The sequence below is a fragment of the Argopecten irradians genome, chromosome 7 (genome assembly GCF_041381155.1).
Source record: "Argopecten irradians isolate NY chromosome 7, Ai_NY, whole genome shotgun sequence".
NCBI lineage: Eukaryota > Metazoa > Mollusca > Bivalvia > Pectinida > Pectinidae > Argopecten > Argopecten irradians.
The window spans coordinates 19592607-19615863 of NC_091140.1; the positions used below are offsets into that span (position 1 = coordinate 19592607).

General features: G+C 33.1%; 2 protein-coding genes across 2 annotated transcripts in view; one reads left to right on the plus strand and one right to left on the minus strand.

The window, feature by feature from the left end:
• Positions 1-1157: 1157 nt before the first annotated feature.
• On the minus strand, positions 1158-16165 carry LOC138327787 (asparaginyl-tRNA synthetase-like). Its single transcript, XM_069274170.1, has 13 exons — positions 15982-16165; positions 9979-10088; positions 9322-9442; positions 8809-8949; positions 7112-7192; positions 6515-6657; positions 6196-6331; positions 5801-5902; positions 5373-5410; positions 4337-4403; positions 3924-4055; positions 2738-2862; positions 1158-1430 (listed from the first exon to the last, which is right to left on the minus strand). The coding sequence occupies exons 1-13, from the start codon at positions 16150-16152 to the stop codon at positions 1286-1288; spliced, it is 1512 nt and encodes a 503-aa protein (XP_069130271.1). The 5' UTR covers positions 16153-16165; the 3' UTR covers positions 1158-1285.
• Positions 16166-16331: 166 nt separating this feature from the next.
• LOC138327788 (ragulator complex protein LAMTOR1-like) overlaps positions 16332-23257 on the plus strand; it is an 8299-nt gene continuing 1373 nt past the window's right edge. The window contains 7 exon segments of the mRNA XM_069274171.1: positions 16332-16470; positions 18712-18788; positions 20957-21043; positions 21478-21555; positions 22298-22329; positions 22332-22426; positions 22763-23257. The exon segment at positions 22763-23257 is cut by the window's right edge and continues 1373 nt beyond it. Coding sequence (XP_069130272.1) covers positions 16429-16470; positions 18712-18788; positions 20957-21043; positions 21478-21555; positions 22298-22329; positions 22332-22426; positions 22763-22855 — 504 coding nt within the window. The 5' untranslated portion in view covers positions 16332-16428 and the 3' untranslated portion in view covers positions 22856-23257.

Here is a 23257-nt window from a genome sequence, read left to right on the forward strand (position 1 = left end):
GTTTTTATCAGGTGAAAAAACTTCTGGAATGCTAATCACTTATTTGATTAGCTTATGGTCACTTCTATTGTCATGAGAAGAGCAAAGCTAATGTATAGTCAGGCGATTTGGCAATGATTTATTTCAAAATCTCTTTCTTGATGCACACATACTTTGATGATGTCAATGTCTTTCTTACACATTGTCTTTTTGAATATGAACGAAGTTCTTATACATGCAAAACGTAAGGAGTTGGTCACCTACGTATACCTAACTACTGTGTGAGAGTATAGTAGTTTTCTCTTTCAATTTGTCTTTTTAGATATTGTTTTTCAGTAATTATCTCTGAAAGTTTTCTTTTGGTTGGAGAGTAACAAAGCATTAGGCAAAAAGTAGCAAGATCGAGTCATTTGAGACGATTACAATGTTATAGCAGAGTGACGAATCAGTGACAGGGTACACGTCGTACTAGTCATCGAAATGGTTTATTGTTTGTGAAACAAAACGAAAAATAATCAGTATTTCATTACTTGTTGTGTCCTCTTGTTACGTTTCAATTTCCATTTTATTGCTGAAAATATTTTGATATGTAGAAACGATAAAGGTTTCTTGTTGTGTCCTCTTGTTCCATTTTATCTTATAGGATTACACGTATTAACACTATTAAAAAGGTTTATCTTGTCTAAAATCTTCCAAGTTCTAAACTATGTCCATCCTGGCGTCTCTATGGTTGAAATACCCACCTAAAGTCCTGATTCTGTGTAGACAGGGTAAGTTTTAAAAGTGTTGTTTTGTTCCTCCTCCTTGCACTTTCTATTATCTGATACCTAAGCTTTCTTTAGTCAGGGTAACCAAACAACCGGGCAATATTATTTCTGTCTAGGTTGATGTCATATCACGTGTTGGAAATATTTGATTATTGGGATAATTCAAGTGAATGTTCTAAAGACTATGTCCATAATACTGTTGTCCTTTGACACTGCTTTTATCTATTTGTTGATTTACCCGGTATACGTTGATTTTAAATATTGTTTATCATGACATCCCGATCTTGTCCGATGGAGTTAGAAACTTCAACAGGATTGTAACATGTGCGTGAAGACCAATTGGCCTCAAAAACTATTATCTTCGTCTTTTTGAAGGTGTTTATATCCATTCTGTAAAACAAACAAACTCAATTTTCTCAGAAAAGTTTGTTTATTTTTATTCACTGTCGGAGTTTTTCATTGATTATGATAATTATTTATTCATATTCATCTTCATCTACTGAAGGACTTCTTCTGACAACTTAAAGTACATATCTAATTCACATTTTACAATGCGAAGAAGTCCTAGGAAATGGTATTGTATCCCTGATATTTTTCACGCCAAGGATGAACTGGAGGTATCGTTCAAATCCCATCCCAAATCCACCATGGGGCACTGTGCCATATTTTCTTAAGTCAAGGTACCTACAAATACAACAATTGAAGGAAAATGAAAGTTCAACAAATTCGATGTGTAGATTTTGAAACCATCATACCCGTTTAATATTCGAAACCACATCAAGCTCTTAATTCTACGAATGTTTCCTTTAAAAACTTGCCAACTTCAAGTCTGTGAAATTTTCATTAGATATATCATGAAATTCGAGATTCCCAAAAAGTCAAGTAATAATTATCTGCGTTAAATAGGGCTTATCTGTTTCATCATAGGCATGGTCACTTCACTATTCTAATATTATCTGGTTATAGTAAGTGACCATATTTTTAATTTAATCAAGCAGATTTACAGTTGACACAATATTTGCTATTGAGACTGTTTTGTCTCTATGTCTGTTTTTCCTCAAATCCATTTACACTTATATATATTATATGTATGGTTTGGTGAAAGGAATTAACTGTATTTTGGTGTCAAGTAATGTCACAATTCACATATTGTGACAATATAATTATTTCTATTTGAAAGAGGAGGCATTAAAACTATAAGCAATAATAAGCTGTTGCCAAGGAAAAAATAGTGTTGTTAGGGCTATTTTAAATGACAAATGGTCCTAAAATTTCACTTTTTTTTATAATTTATTTATTTTAAGCATACTCAACAAGCTTCCAGCAGTGATATTTAATTTTTGAACGAATTAAATACAACATTGAAAGAATAACAAACAGAAATGACCCTATTTTTCTAGTAAAAAAGGGGGTTACTTTAAAGTATATATTTTGAATTTTTATTTTTTTCACTTTCCACCTAAAGCTTGATGCTTATTGGCACAGCCTCTTTAAAAGTACATTATATAATGTATAAATTGTTAATATGTAATCGACTTTATAAAAAATATCTGTATTAGATTTGTTGTGTTTATTTCAGAGAAATAACAAAGGGCATGAATGGTGTTGCGGAGATCTGAAATTTCTCTACCAAGTTACAAGGGAGTAATTTCAATGAATCAACTGTTTCAAAACCATAAGTAAGTAACATTTTCTGTGTGTTTTTTATAGCTAAATAATATAGTTTACGAAATTCATTATTTCTCCTTTAACACACGTGTATACAGAATAAAAACGCATATTCATTTTGCAGAAAACCTTTGTGGTTAGTGTGGAACCATATTAATTCATAAAAGCAACATAATTAGATCTATTATATGCAAGTATACGTACTGTATGAATGTTTTAGCAAATAATCACCAATATTCCTCAAAAATCTGCAAACCATGAAAGAAAGATTCTATAAACATTCCATGCTACACAGTATACTATCCTAATAACCCGATACTCACCAGCTAAGTTGTTCCTCTTGGCCAATAGCCTTCAGTTTATGTTCTAGTTCGTGATATCTGTGTTCCCTGAGAGTGCCACCAAACAGTTCCCCGACTTCTGGCACCAGTAAGTCAACAGCACCAGCCTGGGTAAAGTATTGGTTGATAGATTTCTAAAACTACAGATCAACTTCATGCATAGAGTTAGATGGATGATAATAATTATTATTATTAAAAATTTTATAGCACTTTATTAATAATATTTTTTGTAAAATACACAACCTCAAAAATGATCACCTGTAGTGATACATAATCAGCTTTCCTTAATTCAAAGTTTTCTTACCTATCTCTATTATTCGTTTGAAAATGTATACCCATGGTAATAAAAAGTTTATGGAGTCTGATTCATTGTTCAGTGGAAGAAACTTTTTATGATAGCAGTATATTGAAATAAATTTTGTTGCAATATTGCAAAAAAAGATCAAATTACTGATTTACTTTTGTGTGGTAACTATAACTTTATCATTGTCATAATCCGTTCAGATTTATTTAAAAACTAAAATAAGATTACACCAACTTAAAGATGCTACGCCGCTGACGAATGACATTTTATCTATCAAAAACAAGAGCAGTCGAATCAGTATTTTTCTTCAGTTACAAAAGTTGCTTACTTTTCATCATTACCACCATTGAAAAGTTTGAGTTTCTTATTGTACTCTAAGATAATTTTTTTTCTAATTAATTAATTGCGTCTGAAAAAATGGCACTATGCTCTATATAGAGTACTGATTATACAACCATTAAAAGCAAAACAAGATATCTTATATTATTCTTTGTTTCAATTATAAATTTTATTATTAATTTTGTATTTACTAGATATATTTTTACATGATTAAACACCAATTATTGTTCAAATGATAAGTTTCCTTTATGCCTGTCGGTGGTAGGGCATCTTTAAGTAAAATACATGCAATTGATTAAACAGTAACTTGTATTTCATAGTTAAGTATCACATATCTATTAACTGTAAACCAACTATTTTCGAGAACCATTAAATTATTGTGATAAAATCCCCAGGTATAAAAACGCCGAGTCAAGTCGTCACAAAAAGAGTTTGTTTACAGGAATTGCGACACATGGTAAGAGTATAACATAACTTGTATCAATACTATACAGTACCTATGACTTATTTTTTAGTATGACTTACGGTCTTATTATCACTGTTTTCGTAGGCATAGAATGGCTTAAGGGACGCTGGAAAGTCTGTGAGAAACACAGGAATCATGCCACAGTGCTTCACCAGGAACTTCTCGTGTTCTTTATATAAGTCATCTCCCCACTGTGGTAATTAAACATCTCACATTAAAGTGAGGACTACATGTAAGTAATAGGGGCAATATGTAATAAAACCATTCAGTTAGACTTGTACATTGTACATGTACCTAGTAGTTATCTTCAGTTGAACTTAAATATAAAGTCTTTGTACCTAATCAAAAATTATTACATAATTTAAATTTGTATCCATTATATAAGTATGATAAATTTAATACATATATGTTGCTCAAAATAATCCTACTGGACATTATTACTTTCAATCAGTTTGAAATTCAGAGCAGTTACCTTTACTTTTCTTTCAAATATTTTGTTTTTCTTTTCAAGTATTTCCATAGCATCCGTGTAGGATAATCTGAAAAATAAACCATTTCTTAATAATGAAAAAAGGTATTGACGTCAATGATGCTGTATATGCACCGACAAAGAAAAGTATGATGTTAAGGAGAAGGGAGATAACTGCATATATTTGACATATTAAATTATTATTAATAAGACTATACATTTTACATAGACATAGCCAACCAAGAAGAAATTTACCAAAACGCAATATTTAGTTTCACTTTAGTAAAAAATGTAAGACTTTTAAGTACAGTCGAAACTTGTTATCTTGAAATTCAACGGACCAACCAAAATAATTCTACTTATCCTGAATTCGACTCAAACATAATGTCATTAGGTATGATCAGAACGTGGTTTTTAACGGTCTTTATCTTATGACTATTACATTCGGGTACATGCCTATTACAGTCCTATACTGTCGTGATTTATCAACTTATAAGGTTTGTATTAAATCATTTTGGTTAGAAGTTTTGCAGATGTTTTTTGGATTTTATTAAAAACATAAAAAAAATCTTGAATTACGATAATATGATTGTCACGATAAAAGGCATGCACCATGATTTCCCGTAGGTGGTATACTGACTTCAGTGGTTCATACAACAAACTTATATGTTATAGGCCTGCGTATACCGATGGCGTTATGTCCAAGTAAACCAATCAAGCGTTATGACAAACCACGGGTGAATTTAAATTGTTTGTATACATTGTATATGTACGTAATTGAAATATAAAATTTGAAATGTTTGACTGAAATTAAATTCGAGATAGCGACTACTTTTTTCGTTGAATATCCGTTCTAGGGACCAGGAATTGACTTTGACTCAACCACAGATTCGAATCATCGAAATTCGAGTCATCCGATCTTAAAATACATATACAAAAATGAAATAAAACAGGCCATCAAAATTAATTCGACTCAACAGGAATTTCGAGTCAATCAGTTTTGAGATAACAAGTTTAGACTGTACATGTATATGTTTACCTTACAAAATCTTTGTCCATCATTGAAATAATGTTATCCTGAAACAGTCAGAAACCATTTTAAAAAAGATCATTGTATACAATATCATTTACTAATGGCATTATTAAGGTGAAATTGTCTGATTTTAGGAAACAGTTAAATAAATATATAAACATGACTATACAATGAAATGTTTCATGAAATAACCACTGTAAAAATCAATAAGCATTCAAGCACTTTCTACAGTTATTTTAAATCATCCTTGTTGACTTTTAAATACAAATTGGCTATGCTCTATTTCAAGCACATTTTTATTTAGTTAACAAAAGATGGATATCATAACAATTTTGTTGTTGCTTATAAACATGTAGGTACTATTTTTAACACTTTCAAACTGATCAACATAACTTTGATTTCCTTATCTTTGAAATATTCTGAATACAACTTACACAATATTGTTTGTTGCCTATATATTTAGTGACGAATTTCACATCTTCTTCAGAATTTTCATAGACTTCCCTGGTGGTACATTTTACAAGATCTTCCATGACCTGTATTTTTCAATTGAAAGAACCAACATTTATTTCATATTATCTTTCAATGCCACCTACTATGCCATGCAATTACAATATTTTGAGATTTTTGTTAAAATCTAAATGACTATATAACTTTATAAATCAAACAAAACAGTCATACTTAATTTGACTTATCAGACTGAGTATATTATATTATACCAGCAATAAGCACCTACTTGGCCATAAGTCCTCCCCCCCCTTTTATGAAGTCATTTTTATCAAATCCACAAATCAATCTAATTAAAATGGTCAGTTAATTACTTACTAACCTTCAGTATATCTTCAAGGTTATTTACAAAGGCAAGTTCTCCCTCCACCATGTAGAACTCTGACAGGTGAAACCTTCCACTCGAAGAACTTTCTGCTCGAAATGTTGGGCCAAAGCTATAAACCTTACCAAAAGCGCTGCAAATGGCAAAAACATCTATAAGTTTGGTTTGGTTTATCATCTTCTCAAAAAGCAGATCACATCAAGAATGACATACCATATCACAGGCAACAACAGTAATTTGTGAAAATTGCGAAGGTTAACACCTGCAAAATTTAACAAATTATAAACTAAAATCTTCTCAGAGATAAAAGATTTACCCTAAGAAAGATTCAAGATGTAGTTGGCCAGAAACTGTTAGGAATACAGGACGTCTGAAGAAGAGTTTACTTTTCTCTTCATCTTCTTCATCACCTTGATTTCCATTGTCTTCAGTATTCTTCACAATGTCTTCTTTATCAGGCTTCAATAAAGAACAAACTTTCTTTATAAGAAAGGAATATTTATGTCCAAGGTTAAAAACTTTTATGAAAAACTGAGTTATTGACATGAATTTATATCTCTATATGTGGTGTGAATTATTTTGAAATCAGAGATAAAATCCGAAGTTCAAAAACTCAGAAAAATGCAATAAAAATTAATAATGGTCATATCTTTGCCTACTGTAATTAAGTCCTAGATCCTTTTTAAATTAACCTGATGTAACAGTTATTTCTAGTTTAAATCATAACTTAAGAAAGGTCCGCACTGGGGAAAGAACATTAATAGCTATAAGCTATTAGCCTGAAACAAGGGCATGGATCGAGTCAGTGAATAGTACAATGCCCTGGCATTCGGGCAATTAATGCTTTGTTATTTGAATCAAGTCTGTCAGAAATACGATCAATGCGTCGCATTTTATGAGATTTCCAATATACCTGTACAGAAAAGACTTCCCCAGCTCCTTCACAATCATTGGATGTCAACATTGGGGTGTGAATTTGGATAAAATTATTTGTCTGTAAATTTAAGAGAAAAAAATTACTCATATCTAATCGAAGGATTATAACTTTGTAATCTATCCAACAGAGATATGAACATGTGTTTCACAGTTCAATAAATAATAATTTCGTGATTTCTGGTAGATTAGAGAGAAAAGCACAAAATTAACAGATAGAATAATAACTTCCAATATGGATGATCTTATAAAAGTCATTGCAATTAAGTGACATTCTTGAATAGATTCGACTTATGAAATTACTTTCTATCCCCCTCCCCCCCCCACCCCAAACTAAGTGACATTCTTGAATAGATTCGACTTATGAAATTACTTTCTATCCCCCCCCCCACCCCAAACTAAGTGACATTCTTGAATAGACTAATTCAATATGAAATAGATTTCTACTACCCGGACTTCAAAGTTCAGAAATTTTAACATCAAACTAGCAATGTTCACTAAAACCATCAGAAACCTCATCTTATAATATGGAATGCTGGTTTGAGGCATCTTAAATTTAAAGATACTCTGCCGCCAACAGAGCATAGTTTTTCGGAACACAATTAATTATTCTATTTAATACTTTAATCTTCAGAAGTTTAGAAGGCTAAAGCTCAAAATTTTTAATGGTGGTAATGGTGTAAAAAACACCTTTTGTACTGTAACTGAAAAACAATACTTTTTTGTGTTCTCTATCTTTTGATAGAGTAAATACTATTTGTCAGAAGTGTAGCATCTTTAAGGAATTTAAGTACAATATAATTAAACAACCATTGCAAGGCAGTTTGTAAATATAAATATAATATTAAGATACAATGTAATAATTTGACATTGAATTTTTTGCAGATCCAAGCATTTGATTATCTGTTAATACTTTTTTTTTTGTAATTGTTTTATTTTTTCCAACAGCAGTAATATATACAGACAAAAACAGTTTAATTAATTATTTTTAAATTATATAGCTTATCATATTCCTTCTAATCATGCACATTATTTCTTATCATCATTACCATTCTCACCAGATTTTCATTCACATTTAAAAGTTCATCCTCATCAGTCATAATTGATCCTCATTAACACACTCAAATTATCATTCTCATAAGTCATAGCCATTCATCATCACGTTCACCAATCAAATCCTTTCATCATTTATATTTACTCATAATTTTTACCGTAATTCATCATTTTCATCACTCATCCTCATCATCATGGCCACCCATCATCAATGCTGTAATCATTCATCATCATCCTCATCATCTTTATTATCATCTCATCATCATTATCATTCATCATCCTTATCATTCATAATCCTAATCATTCATATCATCATTATCATTCATCATCATTATCATTCATCATCATCATATATAACTCATCCTCATTTTCATAATCACTCATCATTATCAAAGGTCCTTTCAAATCTTCCTATAGTAATATTAATGATCATAATTAATTAAATAAACATAATTGAGCTGTTGGTATAAATAAAGGCATCACACAGCATTCATACCACTTACATCACATATAATACACGCACCTACTCACACATACATATATTCTATTTTTCTCACAAAACAAGAAAAGTCCTAACTTGCATACTCATCTTTACACACTTAATACTTAGTAATATTTATTTACCTGAAAGAATTTGTGAATAGCCATTGCTGCTGCATTCCTCACTCTAAATATTGAGCTGTTAATTCTAGATCGAGGTCGCAGGTGCAAAAACTCTCGTGTTGTATCAAGAGGTTGTTTAGATTTTGCTGGGCCAATCGGAAACTGTGTTATAAATGAAACAAAACTTTATCTATAGCAATGTGCATTAAACTCTATTATCAAACCAAGAGCATTCTATGTTGTCATTGTATATTGAATGTTTAATATTTGTGCATGTAATGAGTAATTCCAGAAGCCAATAATTAACTGTTGTCTTACACCTTCAGCATACTTCTTATTACATATATATACATTAATATGTTTAAACAAATACAAGTGGATATTTTTCTGAAATAAATTAAATGTTGTATTTACATGCAAAAATTCATTTACAAAGTGACTTGTTGAGCATTATAAGAACGAACAGAAACAGGTTGTCATATCAATACACTGAAAAATGTTTTATCCTTTTAAATGAGAAAACAGTGTACATACATCAGCATCACATGTGCCTTTAATGTCTATTTCCTTTGCCAGTAATTCCCATTTCTGTGAGCTTCCAGGACTTCTGATCAAGTCCCCATATACATTCACACTTTCACCATATCTGGCTATTCTGAAAACACCAATAGTTCAAACTAAAGAGATTAAATTAACATTTGTACTGATAATCATATTCATAAAGTCAGACTCCTATTTCCCAGAAACAGGTATAAATAATTATTGTTGGACTGATTCTTGATTTTAATGAATGATTATTGATCGATCGCGATTTTCCAAAACACTATCTATTATGGAAGTCAACACAAGTAATTGATTATTAAAATGGGAGATAACTCATGCTTATTTCATACTATTCTGAACCCTTTATTATGTGTATTTTGGTGCAAAACCACATTTTAAAAAGTCTTAGACATGTTAGATGCACACCAATTTGAATTAAATAACAAATACTTTGTACTGTTGGTTCATATCTTTCTAAAATTCTTCAGAGAAAGTAAAAGGGTATATATATAAATATACAAATATAGGAAAGCTTTCTGTAAATGGTACCAAATTGTGAAATCAATAATTAGTAGGTTGTCCTAAACCGATCATCAATTGTGAATTTAAAACCTCAACACTACATATCAGGTATAATTTATTGCTTACTTTTCAGAATTTTCTCCTTCTACTACAACCTGAAGGTGTTTAGATGTTGATCCATCAGCCAGGTGCAGGAAGGTGACACTTTTATGTTTCTGTACAGCAAGAACCCATCCCTGTTTGACACAAAATAAATAAATTGTATAATCACTATCATCATAAACTATTACAACAAAAATGTTAGAGATTGACACAGCAAGAACCTACTCCCATAACATGAGGGTCAACTGGTCAGCCGTTTTTTTATTGGACGTTATTTTGCTGACTGTCAGACGTTAGCCACGACGTAATGTTCCATAAGTGTCTTGTCGTGCTTTACCTCTAACATTGTTGGAGTAAGCAAGAACCCATCCCTGTAGGACACAAAATAAATAGTATCATAAACTGTTAAACCAACACGTTAGTGATTAACACAGCTAGAACCCATCGCTGTAGGACACAAAATAAATAGTATCATAAACTGTTAAACCAACATGTTAGTGATTAACACAGCTAGAACCCATCCCTGTAGGATACAAAATAAATAGTATCATAAACTGTTACACCAACATGTTAGTGATTAACCGAGCCAGAACCCATCCCTGTAGGGCACAAAATAAATAGTATCATAAACTGTTAAACCAACATGTTAGTGATTAACACAGCCAGAACCCATCCCTGTAGGGCACAAAATAAATAGTATCATAAACTGTTACACCAACATGTTAGTGATTAACACAGCTAGAACCCTTCGCTGTAGGACACAAAATAAATAGTATCATAAACTGTTAAACCAACATGTTAGTGATTAACACAGCTAGAACCCATCCCTGTAGGGCACAAAATAAATAGTATCATAAACTGTTAAACCAACATGTTAGTGATTAACACAGCCAGAACCCATCCCTGTAGGACACAAAATAAATAGTATCATAAACTGTTACACCAACATGTTAGTGATTAACACAGCCAGAACCCATCCCTGTAGGACACAAAATAAATAGTATCATAAACTGTTAAACCAGCATGTTAGTGATTAACACAGCTAGAACCCATCCCTGTAGGACACAAAATAAATAGTATCATAAACTGTTACACCAACATGTTAGTGATTAACACAGCTAGAACCCATCCCTGTAGGACACAAAATAAATAGTATCACAAACTGTTAAACCAACATGTTAGTGATTAACACAGCCAGAACCCATCCCTGTAGGACACAAAATAAATAGTATCATAAACTGTTAAACCAACATGTTAGTGATTAACACAGCTAGAACCCATCCCTGTAGGATACAAAATAAATAGTATCATAAACTGTGAAATTAAACTGTAACCAACATGTTAGTGATTAACACAGCTAGAACCCATCCCTGTAGGACACAAAATAAATAGTATCATAAACTGTTAAACCAACATGTTAGTGATTAACACAGCTAGAACCCATCCCTGTAGGACACAAAATAAATAGTATCATAAACTGTTACACCAACATGTTAGTGATTAACACAGCTAGAACCCATCCCTGTAGGACACAAAATAAATAGTATCATAAACTGTTACACCAACATGTTAGTGATTAACACAGCTAGAACCCATCCCTGTAGGACACAAAATAAATAGTATCATAAACTGTTAAACCAACATGTTAGTGATTAACACAGCTAGAACCCATCCCTGTAGGACACAAAATAAATAGTATCATAAACTGTTAAACCAACATGTTAGTGATTAACACAGCCAGAACCCATCCCTGTAGGACACAAAATAAATAGTATCATAAACTGTTAAACCAACATGTTAGTGATTAACACAGCTAGAACCCATCCCTGTAGGACCAACATGTTATTGATTAACACAGCTAGAACCCATCCCTGTAGGACACAAAATAAATAGTATCATAAACTGTTAAACCAACATGTTAGTGATTAACACAGCTAGAACCCATCCCTGTAGGACACAAAATAAATAGTATCATAAACTGTTAAACCAACATGTTAGTGATTAACACAGCTAGAACCCATCCCTGTAGGACACAAAATAAATAGTATCATAAACTGTTAAACCAACATGTTAGTGATTAACACAGCTAGAACCCATCCCTGTAGGACACAAAATAAATAGTATCATAAACTGTTAAACCAACATGTTAGTGATTAACACAGCTAGAACCCATCCCTGTAGGACACAAAATAAATAGTATCATAAACTGTTAAACCAACATGTTAGTGATTAACACAGCTAGAACCCATCCCTGTAGGACACAAAATAAATAGTATCATAAACTGTTAAACCAACATGTTAGTGATTAACACAGCTAGAACCCATCCCTGTAGGACACAAAATAAATAGTATCATAAACTGTTACACCAACATGTTAGTGATTAACACAGCTAGAACCCATCCCTGTAGGACACAAAATAAATAGTATCATAAACTGTTAAACCAGCATGTTAGTGATTAACACAGCTAGAACCCATCCCTGTAGGACACAAAATAAATAGTATCATAAACTGTTAAACCAACATGTTAGTGATTAACACAGCTAGAACCCATCCCTGTAGGACACAAAATAAATAGTATCATAAACTGTTAAACCAACATGTTAGTGATTAACACAGCTAGAACCCATCCCTGTAGGCACAAAATAAATAGTATCATAAACTGTTAAACCAACATGTTAGTGATTAACACAGCAGAACCCATCCCTGTAGGACACAAAATAAATAGTATCATAAACTGTTACACCAACATGTTAGTGATTAACACAGCCAGAACCCATCCCTGTAGGACACAAAATAAATAGTATCATAAACTGTTAAACCAGCATGTTAGTGATTAACACAGCTAGAACCCATCCCTGTAGGACACAAAATAAATAGTATCATAAACTGTTACACCAACATGTTAGTGATTAACACAGCTAGAACCCATCCCTGTAGGACACAAAATAAATAGTATCACAAACTGTTAAACCAACATGTTAGTGATTAACACAGCTAGAACCCATCCCTGTAGGACACAAAATAAATAGTATCATAAACTGTTGAACCAACATGTTAGTAATTAACACAGCTAGAACCCATCCCTGTAGGATACAAAATAAATAGTATCATAAACTGTTAAGCCAACATGTTAGTGATTAACACAGCTAGAACCCATCCCTGTAGGACACAAAATAAATAGTATCATAAACTGTTAAACCAACATGTTAGTGATTAACACAGCCAGAACCCATCCCTGTAGGACACAAAATAAATAGTATCATAAACTGTTACACCAACATGTTAGTGATTAACACAGCCAGATACCCTTCCCTGTAGGACACAAAATAAATAGTATCATAAACTGTTACACCAACATGTTAGTGATTAACACAGCCAGAATTCATCCCTGTAGGACACCAAATAAATAGTATCATAAACTGTTAAACCAGCATGTTAGTGATTAACACAGCTAGAACCCATCCCTGTAGGACACAAAATAAATAGTATCATAAACTGTTAAACCAACATGTTAGTGATTAACACAGCCAGAACCCATCCCTGTAGGACACAAAATAAATAGTATCACAAACTGTTACACCAACATGTTAGTGATTAACACAGCCATAACCCCTCCCTGTAGGACACAAAATAAATAGTATCATAAACTGTTACACCAACATGTTAGTGATTAACACAGCCAGAACCCATCCCTGTAGGACACCAAATAAATAGTATCATAAACTGTTAAACCAGCATTTTAGTGATTAACACAGCTAGAACCCATCCCTGTAGGAAACAAAATAAATAGTATCATAAACTGTTACACCAACATGTTAGTGATTAACACAGCTAGAACCCATCCCTGTAGGACACAAAATAAATAGTATCATAAATTGTTAAACCAACATGTTAGTGATTAACACAGCTAGAACCCATCCCTGTAGGACACAAAATAAATAGTATCATAAACTGTTAAACCAACATGTTAGTGATTAACACAGCTAGAACCCATCCCTGTAGGACCAACATGTTAGTGATTAACACAGCTAGAACCCATCCCTGTAGGATACAAAATAAATAGTATCATAAACTGTTAAACCAACATGTTAGTGATTAACACAGCTAGAACCCATCCCTGTAGGACACAAAATAAATAGTATCATAAACTGTTAAACCAACATGTTAGTGATTAACACAGCTAGAACCCATCCCTGTAGGACACAAAATAAATAGTATCATAAACTGTTAAACCAACATGTTAGTGATTAACACAGCTAGAACCCATCCCTGTAGGACACAAAATAAATAGGTATCATAAACTGTTACACCAACATGTTAGTGATTAACACAGCTAGAACCCATCCCTGTAGGACACAAAATAAATAGTATCATAAACTGTTAAACCAACATGTTAGTGATTAACACAGCTAGAACCCATCCCTGTAGGACACCAAATATATAGTATCATAAACTGTTAAACCAACATGTTAGTGATTAACACAGCTAAAACCTATATATCCCTGTAGGACACAAAATAAATAGTATCATTAACTGTTACACCAACATGTTAGTGATTAAAACAGCTAGAACCAATCCCTGTAGGACACAAAATAAATAGTATCATAAACTGTTACACCAACATGTTAGTGATTAACACAACTAGAACCCATCCCTGTAGGACACAAAATAAATAGTATCATAATTAAACTATTACATCAGCAATGTAGAGATTAAGTTTACTGATCGTGCTAAAATCAGAAAATTAAATTACATACCATATAAGGCCTATGAGGTTTTTTAAATTTTAAATGATTTTTCTCCTCATGTTTTACAAAACCTTGTTGAGAAGAAAGAAGTTTTTTATAATCTTAGACAGGACAACCTGGTAAAGATTCCAAGGGTGAACACCTCCACTTATGGTAAGAGATCTTTTCGTTTCGCTGCTTCTCAGGTGTGGAACAGTCTGCAAAATGAATGTCAGCTAGCTGAAAACTACAATTTGTTCCGCAGACTGCTTCACACCTAGGATACACAGATCTGCTCCTGTACCATCTGCACACACCATATTGGATGAGTTAATGTTTCCCCTTTGGAATCTACCTGCTTGAAATTATACCATACAACCCGTGATATTCAAACCTTTTCAAAGATCTTTACTTTTATAAACCTTATTTTAGCTTATTGTTAAACCTATTTTAGGGGGCCGCGGTGGCCGAGTGGTTAAGATGTACCGACATATTACCACATGCCCTCCACCTCTGGGTCGCGAGTTCGAATCCCATGTGGGGCAGTTGCCAGGTACTGACCGCTGGTTGGTGGTTTTTCTCCGGGTATTCCGGCTTTCCTCCACCAACAAACCTGGCACATCCTTAAATGACCCTGGCTGTTAATAGGACGTTAAACTGATCACAATAATCTACCTATGACTTCAATATATATTTTTAATTCACACTATGTTAGTGTATATCCTGTAAATTTTTACACTTTGCTATAGTAGCATTTATGTATATTACACTTTAGTGTCTTAACCTATTTTGTGTAACATTTGTGTGACATACAAGTGTAATTATTAAGTTATTATCTTTAAATTAAATTTTCTTATTTCTGCTAAACTGTGATAGCTGTTTCCAACTAAATATTATGTATCCATTGCATGCTTGTTATGGTTAAATTGTTGTCTGTCTATATATATATATATATATTATGTTTGTACTGTGATATTTTTACATACCAGGTATGTTTGTCGCAAGAAAGAATAGCACTTGTTACAGTGCTAATGTTATTATGTTCCTCATGTATGCGACTCTAAATAAAACTTCTTGACTCTTGACATTTTAACTTACTAATTCCTAGTTATTTTGATTAAAATTTCACTAAGCATTTCTATGTTGCTTTTTTATTTCTGAAAATGCATAACGTTACAATACGAATTCGTATGTATATCCTGTATTCAATTCGTTTGAATAAAAACAATATGACAACTCTTCTGGTCAAATGAGGTAACGCGTAACGAGAGATCACGGTAAAGTTAAAACATCTTTACATCAACCGATATTCCTTTAAGTCCGCCATTTTCTTCCGCGGTACTGAGTATGTCGTTGATTGATTGTCGTATACTGCTGTAACTGCAGAAACTTAAGTAATGAAATCCCCTCAAACGTTTAATTATTCCTAAAATGCAGCTACCAGGCTTTCGACTCAAGGGCGCAGCCATATTTGAGCTCCGCAGAGAATAGGGGTTTAGAAATGATGGATAATATCAACCCCCCATTTAATTGAATTTCCATATTACAAAATCTGTTTTTTCATGAAGTGTTCATTTGAATAGAACGGTTTTGATTAGTGTAGAATAAAACTATCGATTTATTTATTAGTATTTACTGCGTTGTAGAAGTCATGTGCCCGTTCAATTGAAGGTGAAGGTCGTTCAAGTGGGAAGAGGAAAAACTACTTCTGAAGTTAGCGTTCGAGAAAAAACTTTCCCGATGAAATGGGGTGTTGTTTCAGCAACGACGAGGAGAAGGATTATCTGGTAATTTGTCAATGCAACTTCTATTGTACTGGAGCACTTGTCACAAACGTCATCATTAATTCTTTGTCGTCTGCATTCTCAGTTTTCAGGGGGAGGGGACGAAGTCTCTTACAATAATTTGTTTTGTGCGTAACGTTACAATCAATGTGTTATACAAAATGTCAAATGTACCACAGCATCGACACCTCTTATCAATCTGTTTATACTGTAAATGCAAAGGATATGTCACTAATCGACCGAATTTTAATGACATTAATTATGATATCCTCTTCTAAACATAAGTTTCTGAAATAAACAATAAAGACTGAACATCAACTCTAGCTGTTCTAGACGAAAAGAGATCGCCTTCCGTCTAACTTTTCCGCTTCTGCAGGGTTCCTCTATAAAGGTGTGGGAAACCAAAGCAGGTATGACCTGGATGCTAGTAGCCTGGGGTGTTATTCGCTGTAGGCAATTTTTTAAATTTTAGCACCAGTATTTAATCAGATACAATTGTAGATCATCTATCATATAGATGTATGTTAATCTAATGTTGACCATTAACAGAGCGCCAGATGTAACATAACCATGCCTGGTGCCTGCAAATGCACGTGTAGCGTTACTTAATGTGGGAGCAAATATTGTAGCATTACACAAGACGAAATGCAAATTAAAGTCATGAGTAGATTGATGATTGACAGCTGGTGATTCATCAATTTCTCGGCCAAAATGGACCAACATTTGGTAAACTACTGCAGCGCATGGTGCATTGTATCCGGTAGAATTTGATTCTCAAAACGGATTGAGTACTTATTTTAACAATTGATAACTTCCCCCCCCCCATAATTAAAAAAAAAAATGTGTTATTGAAAGCATTGTGTTATTTGAAAATCCTGTTGAAATTGAAATTTTATTTGACATTTTTAGGGCTTTTTTTTCAGCCTGATTGGGGGTGAACGAATTTCAGCCTCATTCCCCATGGCAAATCCCCTTTATTTTTTCCCAATTCAATTCTAAAATTTCCCAAAATCAAAGGTTATTGAAGATTATCCAAAAACATTGCATGAACTTAGTTGGCTAAGACTTTTAATTTGGTAAATTTGCTTCAGAAAAGTACATAAACTACATTGAAAATAAAAAGTCTTATTTATTATGCTTTATTTCATATTTCATAATTTTTCACAAATCTTGGCTTTGTTGCACATTTTCCCAAATTCAAAGCCACGTGCCCCATTCCCAAAGGAGTGAGAAAAAGCTCTGTCTTTGGATCACCTTTTTTTCTCTACTTTTTGGTATTTGTAATAGGAGAGGAGAAAATGTAGCGGCCAGACTGGGATTCGAACCCAGGACCCTCCAAACCCTAGCTGAGTGCTCTACCGTCTGAGCTACTGATGATCAACCCAGTCCAATCCCGCTACATTCCTCCTTCCTTTCCCGAAGTCTTCGCCGTTGAAGACATAACGAGACCCTTCCAAACACCACCACCGTGGGTTATTTAGTTGGGCACTAATGTAAAAGAACAGGGAAAATACACTGACCAGGAATCGAACCTGGGTCTCTGAAGTGTACGGCTCTACCGACTTAAACAAAGAAGCATGCTCTGTCAGCTGAGTGACAGAGACCGTATTCAACACTGTACAAACCACACCGACCCGCTCCTTTTAAACTACTCCCCCTGTTTTTCTTGAGATTTCCTTCTAAATCTCAACCCAAGACTCTTAAAACATCTTCCATGGAGTATTTAGTTGGATGCCAATTCTGTAACAGGAGAGGAGAAAATGAATAGGCTAGATCGGGATTCGAAACTGGGACGCTCTGAACACTAGCCAAGTGCTCTACCGACTGAGCTACCTGGTCACCGATGATCGACCCAGTCCAATCCCGCTACATGTTAATGAAATGGCTGCTTAATGGCAATTTTTTTAATAACTATATTTAAACCATTTGATATTTACATCTAGCTGTTCTGTATTTTGTTGTGATATAATCTAGACAGCAATAAGCTTTGGCCATCTATAAATTAGCAAACAGGATAAAATACAATTTCAAATACATGGAAAAACAAGAGTTATGTACCTCATTTTCATCTGTTTGTGTATGATTATTCATTATTTTCTAAGCATTCTGAAGAAACAATGTCTTTGTGTTATTTTTTTCTAAATTTAGAATAGATAAAATTGATATTGTTAAAAAAAAGCCTTGATACTTAATTAACAATTAGTACGTATATACTAGTTCAGTATTTTTTGTATATCTTTTTAGAATTCAGATGCTAATGAAACTTCTAGACTACTGGGAGATCCAGTCAGCAACAATTCAACTCCACAGACACAGATTGGGTAACTATCCTTTTCTGTCAATCTAGACTGATCATCATATTAATATATTCTGATGTTCAATTTGTAAATATTTTATAGCTGAATCATGATCATAATTCTTGATTATCTTCCCATAATTTGATAATTTGTTTGGTCACATATATATAAACCATTGGTACAATGTAATTCATCTGTGAATGGTTGTTAGTACTGATTGATCCTGCAAGCCCATTTTACCATAAACAAGTATGATTTTATGGTATATCCTGGCATCAATGTGTATGTATAAATACAAATCAAGTGTAGCTGGATGCACTTCTGATAAGGTGTTAAGATAATATTATGTGTTTTCTGATAAATTAACAGAAAAAAAGAGTCTGGATTTTTATTTGGTCACCTGAGACGAAGTCTCAAGTGACCTTTTCTAATCGCCTTTTGTCTGTCGTCGTCCCTTGTGCGTCGGGTGTCCGTAAACAATTTACATTTTCGACTTCTACTCCAAAACCACTGAGACAATTTCAATGAAATTTTGCACAAACTTTCTAAGGCATAAGGCCAATCAAAATTGTGAATTATATGACCCCCACACCCCAGGGGGCTCTTGGAGAGACCAAAAGGGGTAAAATTGGCTAAAATTTCAAAAATCTTCTTCTCCACTCACAGATGTGGTAGAATCAAATACTCTTCATAGATAGAAAAGTCTCAAGGCCCTTTACAAAAATTGTGAATTATATGACCCTGGGGTCTCAGGTTACTCCCTGGGGAGGGTGTTAAGTTTACAATAGTTTATATAGGGAAAGCACATTTTTGAGCATTATTTGGTCATCTATAATGGGGGAAATTAGTCTAATGTTGTCTGATATATCCCTATGAAATGACCATTGAATCTTAATAACAAATTTTCCATGACTGACCCCCAGGCGCCTTAGGGGCGGGGCCAGAAGGGGTCAAATAGGCTAAAATTTCAAAAATCTTCTTCTGAAATTTTGGAACTGGTAGAATCAAATACTCTTCATAGATTGGAAGGTCTTAAGGCCCTTTACAAAAATTGTGAATTTCATGGCCCTGCAGCTGGGATCTCGGATTTTCCCCTGGGGAGGGAGTCAAATTTCCTACTGTATATATAGAAAAAATACCACATTTTTGAACATTATTTGCTTAGTTTTCATAGGAAATTAGCTAATCTGGGTTAGAATTATTAACCTGAGATAGCATTTTAACGTCATATCCATATTGGTCCTGGCCGACCCCCAGGGACAGAGGGCCGGGGCTTAAAGGGGTCAAATTGGCTAGATTTTCAAAAATCTTTCTGCTGAATTCACAGATTCAATGGAACCAAATACTCTTCATAGATTGAAAGGTCTTAATTAAGGCCCTTTACAAAATATGTGAATTTCATGGCCCTGGGAACTCAGATTTTCCCCTGGGGAGGGAGTCAAATGTACTATAGTTTATATGGAAAAAACACATTTATTAACATTATTTGCTTAGTTTTAATAGGAAATTAGTCAAACTGGATTAGAATTATTAACCTGAAATAGCATTTTAAAACCATATCAATATTGGTCCTGGCTAACCCCCAGGGACCAAGGGGGGAGGGGGGAGGGTGGTGTCAAAATGGCTTAATAAAAATTTCAAAAATCTTCTAGGCGGGCCAGAAGGGTCGCAAAATTTCAAAAATCGAATTCTGAATTCACAGGTTTGATGGAACCAAATAATCTTCATATATTAAAAAGTTAAATTTAGAAAATCACTGACACTGACTGACTTTTAGTTTGGTTTTATTGTTTAATGTTGGAAAGCAAGTTGGAATTTAAAGCATAAGGTTTGGTAACATAATACGCTAACTATCAAAATGAAAAACAAAAAATAAAAAATCTAATACAAAGGTTCAACTTCAAAATTAATTCTAATTTATAAATACTTTTTACAGATTTGAACCAACTTTGCAATGCTCTTTCTGTATCAGCACTCAGGTGACTGTCAAGTCCTCTTGGGCCTCTTGTTTACATAAAGTTGGATAGCAATTTCCTTCTTGGTTGTGTTGCATATTCTAATTTAAAATTGCGGAGCTTTTAATAATTTTGCCAGACTTACTGGATATTCCTGATATCATATAATACAATGTATATATATAATTACTAAATTAAGTTAAAAGTTACCTACAAATTAGTGTACTTTGGTTTCAGTGATGGCTATAACTCCATTGTACAACAGCACTCACAGAAAGGAGATGAACAATCAGCACTAGATAGAATACTCCAAAACACTGCCAGGTAAGGTTTTACCTGCAATATTTGATTTTGGATAAAATGGTACATAAAATTTGGAGGTATACACTATATATACTATACTAGTGTGTTTATATCAGGCTCCAGGTCATATTAATAAGTTTAATTATCATGTACATCTTTAGTATGTTTTTTTCATCCAACTCTATGACTATTATTTCTATGAATCTGAAGATCCTGTACAAAACTTTTATTCCAGAAAAGAAATATTAATGTTTAAAAATTGCTAATACAATATATTTATGATCTATATTATAATTATATGTTTATATTTGTTGTATTACCAATAAAATACTTTGAAATGAAATGTTTAAAAACTTAGGCAAAATAATTTCTGTAGGTTTAGTTTATTGTCCATATATTTAAACTTTACCTATATTGATAATGTAATATAATACCATTGTGTTTTCTATATATAGAAATGTGATAGATGTTGGTGCTATCGATGGACAGACAGTGGAGAACCAGGAATACCATGACAGATCACAACAATATAGGTTTGTTATATTAGTATATTGTACCATAATTGGATAGCAATGGTGTCTTTATACTTCAATATTTACATTTTAAATGCTTTAATTAGTGCATGAACAGCCTTCTGCTATTTTTGATGGCATCATTGTGACGTTACAATTGTCATTCAAATGATCATAGAAGATGCCTGTTGATATGGCTGTTCTGTAATGAAATTGGTTATTCATTTTGGATACAAAAACCCTAATTAGATGTAAGCGTTTAACCTGACAACAGAAGATTTAACATGAAGCATTTGATTAGCGATGTGTCGTTAATTTGCAGTTGCCCAGTTTGCATTCATCCCAATGGCCAACTTATTGCAGTTCAATGCATGAATGTTTTAAATTCGTAGCATTTGTACTGCCATGTTATGCACGGAAAATGCATAATACTCTAAAATTAAAATATGTTGAGGAAATTTGTTTTGCTAGCTGTGCTTATATTTGATAATGTTATTAGAGGAATATGCTGAATGTAACAGATGAAATACAGTGAACAGGATAAATTGATGAAGGTTTGAATATGTAAGACGATTGTGCTGGAGATGTACACCTTGACGTTGATCATTATTCTCTGCAAATGAAATCTTCTTATGATTTTAGAATGTGTGTATTAGAATGTACTTGGATTCACATTCAGTGATCTAATTATCGTCCGGAAGATTATAAATAAAACTACATCTTTTTGTAATGATTGAGCATTTCTTCATTGTAATGTTTCCAGTGGTCGACTGAATATGAAGTTGGGTACATCAGGCAGGGCCGAAACTACAAGAACTCACTATCAAACTCTACAGCAACACCACAAATAACACTTTCACAGCCAGCTGTGTCCATTGGAGATATACAATTGGTAAGCTTTCTAATTGATTGTGACGGTCATTGTAAGAAAAAGTTTAATATTATATTCAGTCTCTTGTGAATCCATTTTGATTATATATAAAAAATTGAGTGAAATAACATTGGTTTATATTTGTATGATTCATCTGGGACCAAATAAAAAATATTGTTCAAAACTTTAGGTTAAAATTTTACCTAAAATATACTTATTTCAGGCGGAGGAAGAAAAAAGTACTTTTCCAATGAGAGAGGTACAGGTCCCTGAAATTATTGAAGATAAAACTACTAAATTAAAGAATAGATACTCAATACCATAATAATTTTCTCCTTGTTTTTCCTCTCTTAACAGATAACAAATGTAGCAGAAAGATTAAGTAAAGCGGTAAAGGATGTGAGAGTAGAACACAAGGAAGATTTAGTGGTGCCATTTGGAGTTCCTTGATCCCCTAACAACACAATTAGTCTATAATCTAAACTTTAAAACAAGATCTATTCCAGTAAAACATCTATCAGACCCCAACTGTTGCAGGAAAGGAGTCAGTTTCAGGAGAATAAAAACTGTACACTGTCTTTGCTTGGGAATCGCCTATCATCGATCTCGAGGTTCAGTGGTGAAAGCCAGGCTTTCATAACCTTGACAGGTGTACATTCTTGTTTTAAATGTTATAGATAAAAAGTTTTAATCGCAGTAATTGTACCTGATAGGTATTTAATGGAATAGTGTCTCTAAATGGATTTAATATTATAGTTACTTGAACCTCCACAACCACTTTCTAAAAGTTACTTCCCTTGAATTAATAACCAGAACTTTGGATTCATAGAGAAGCATTCTTGACCATGTATC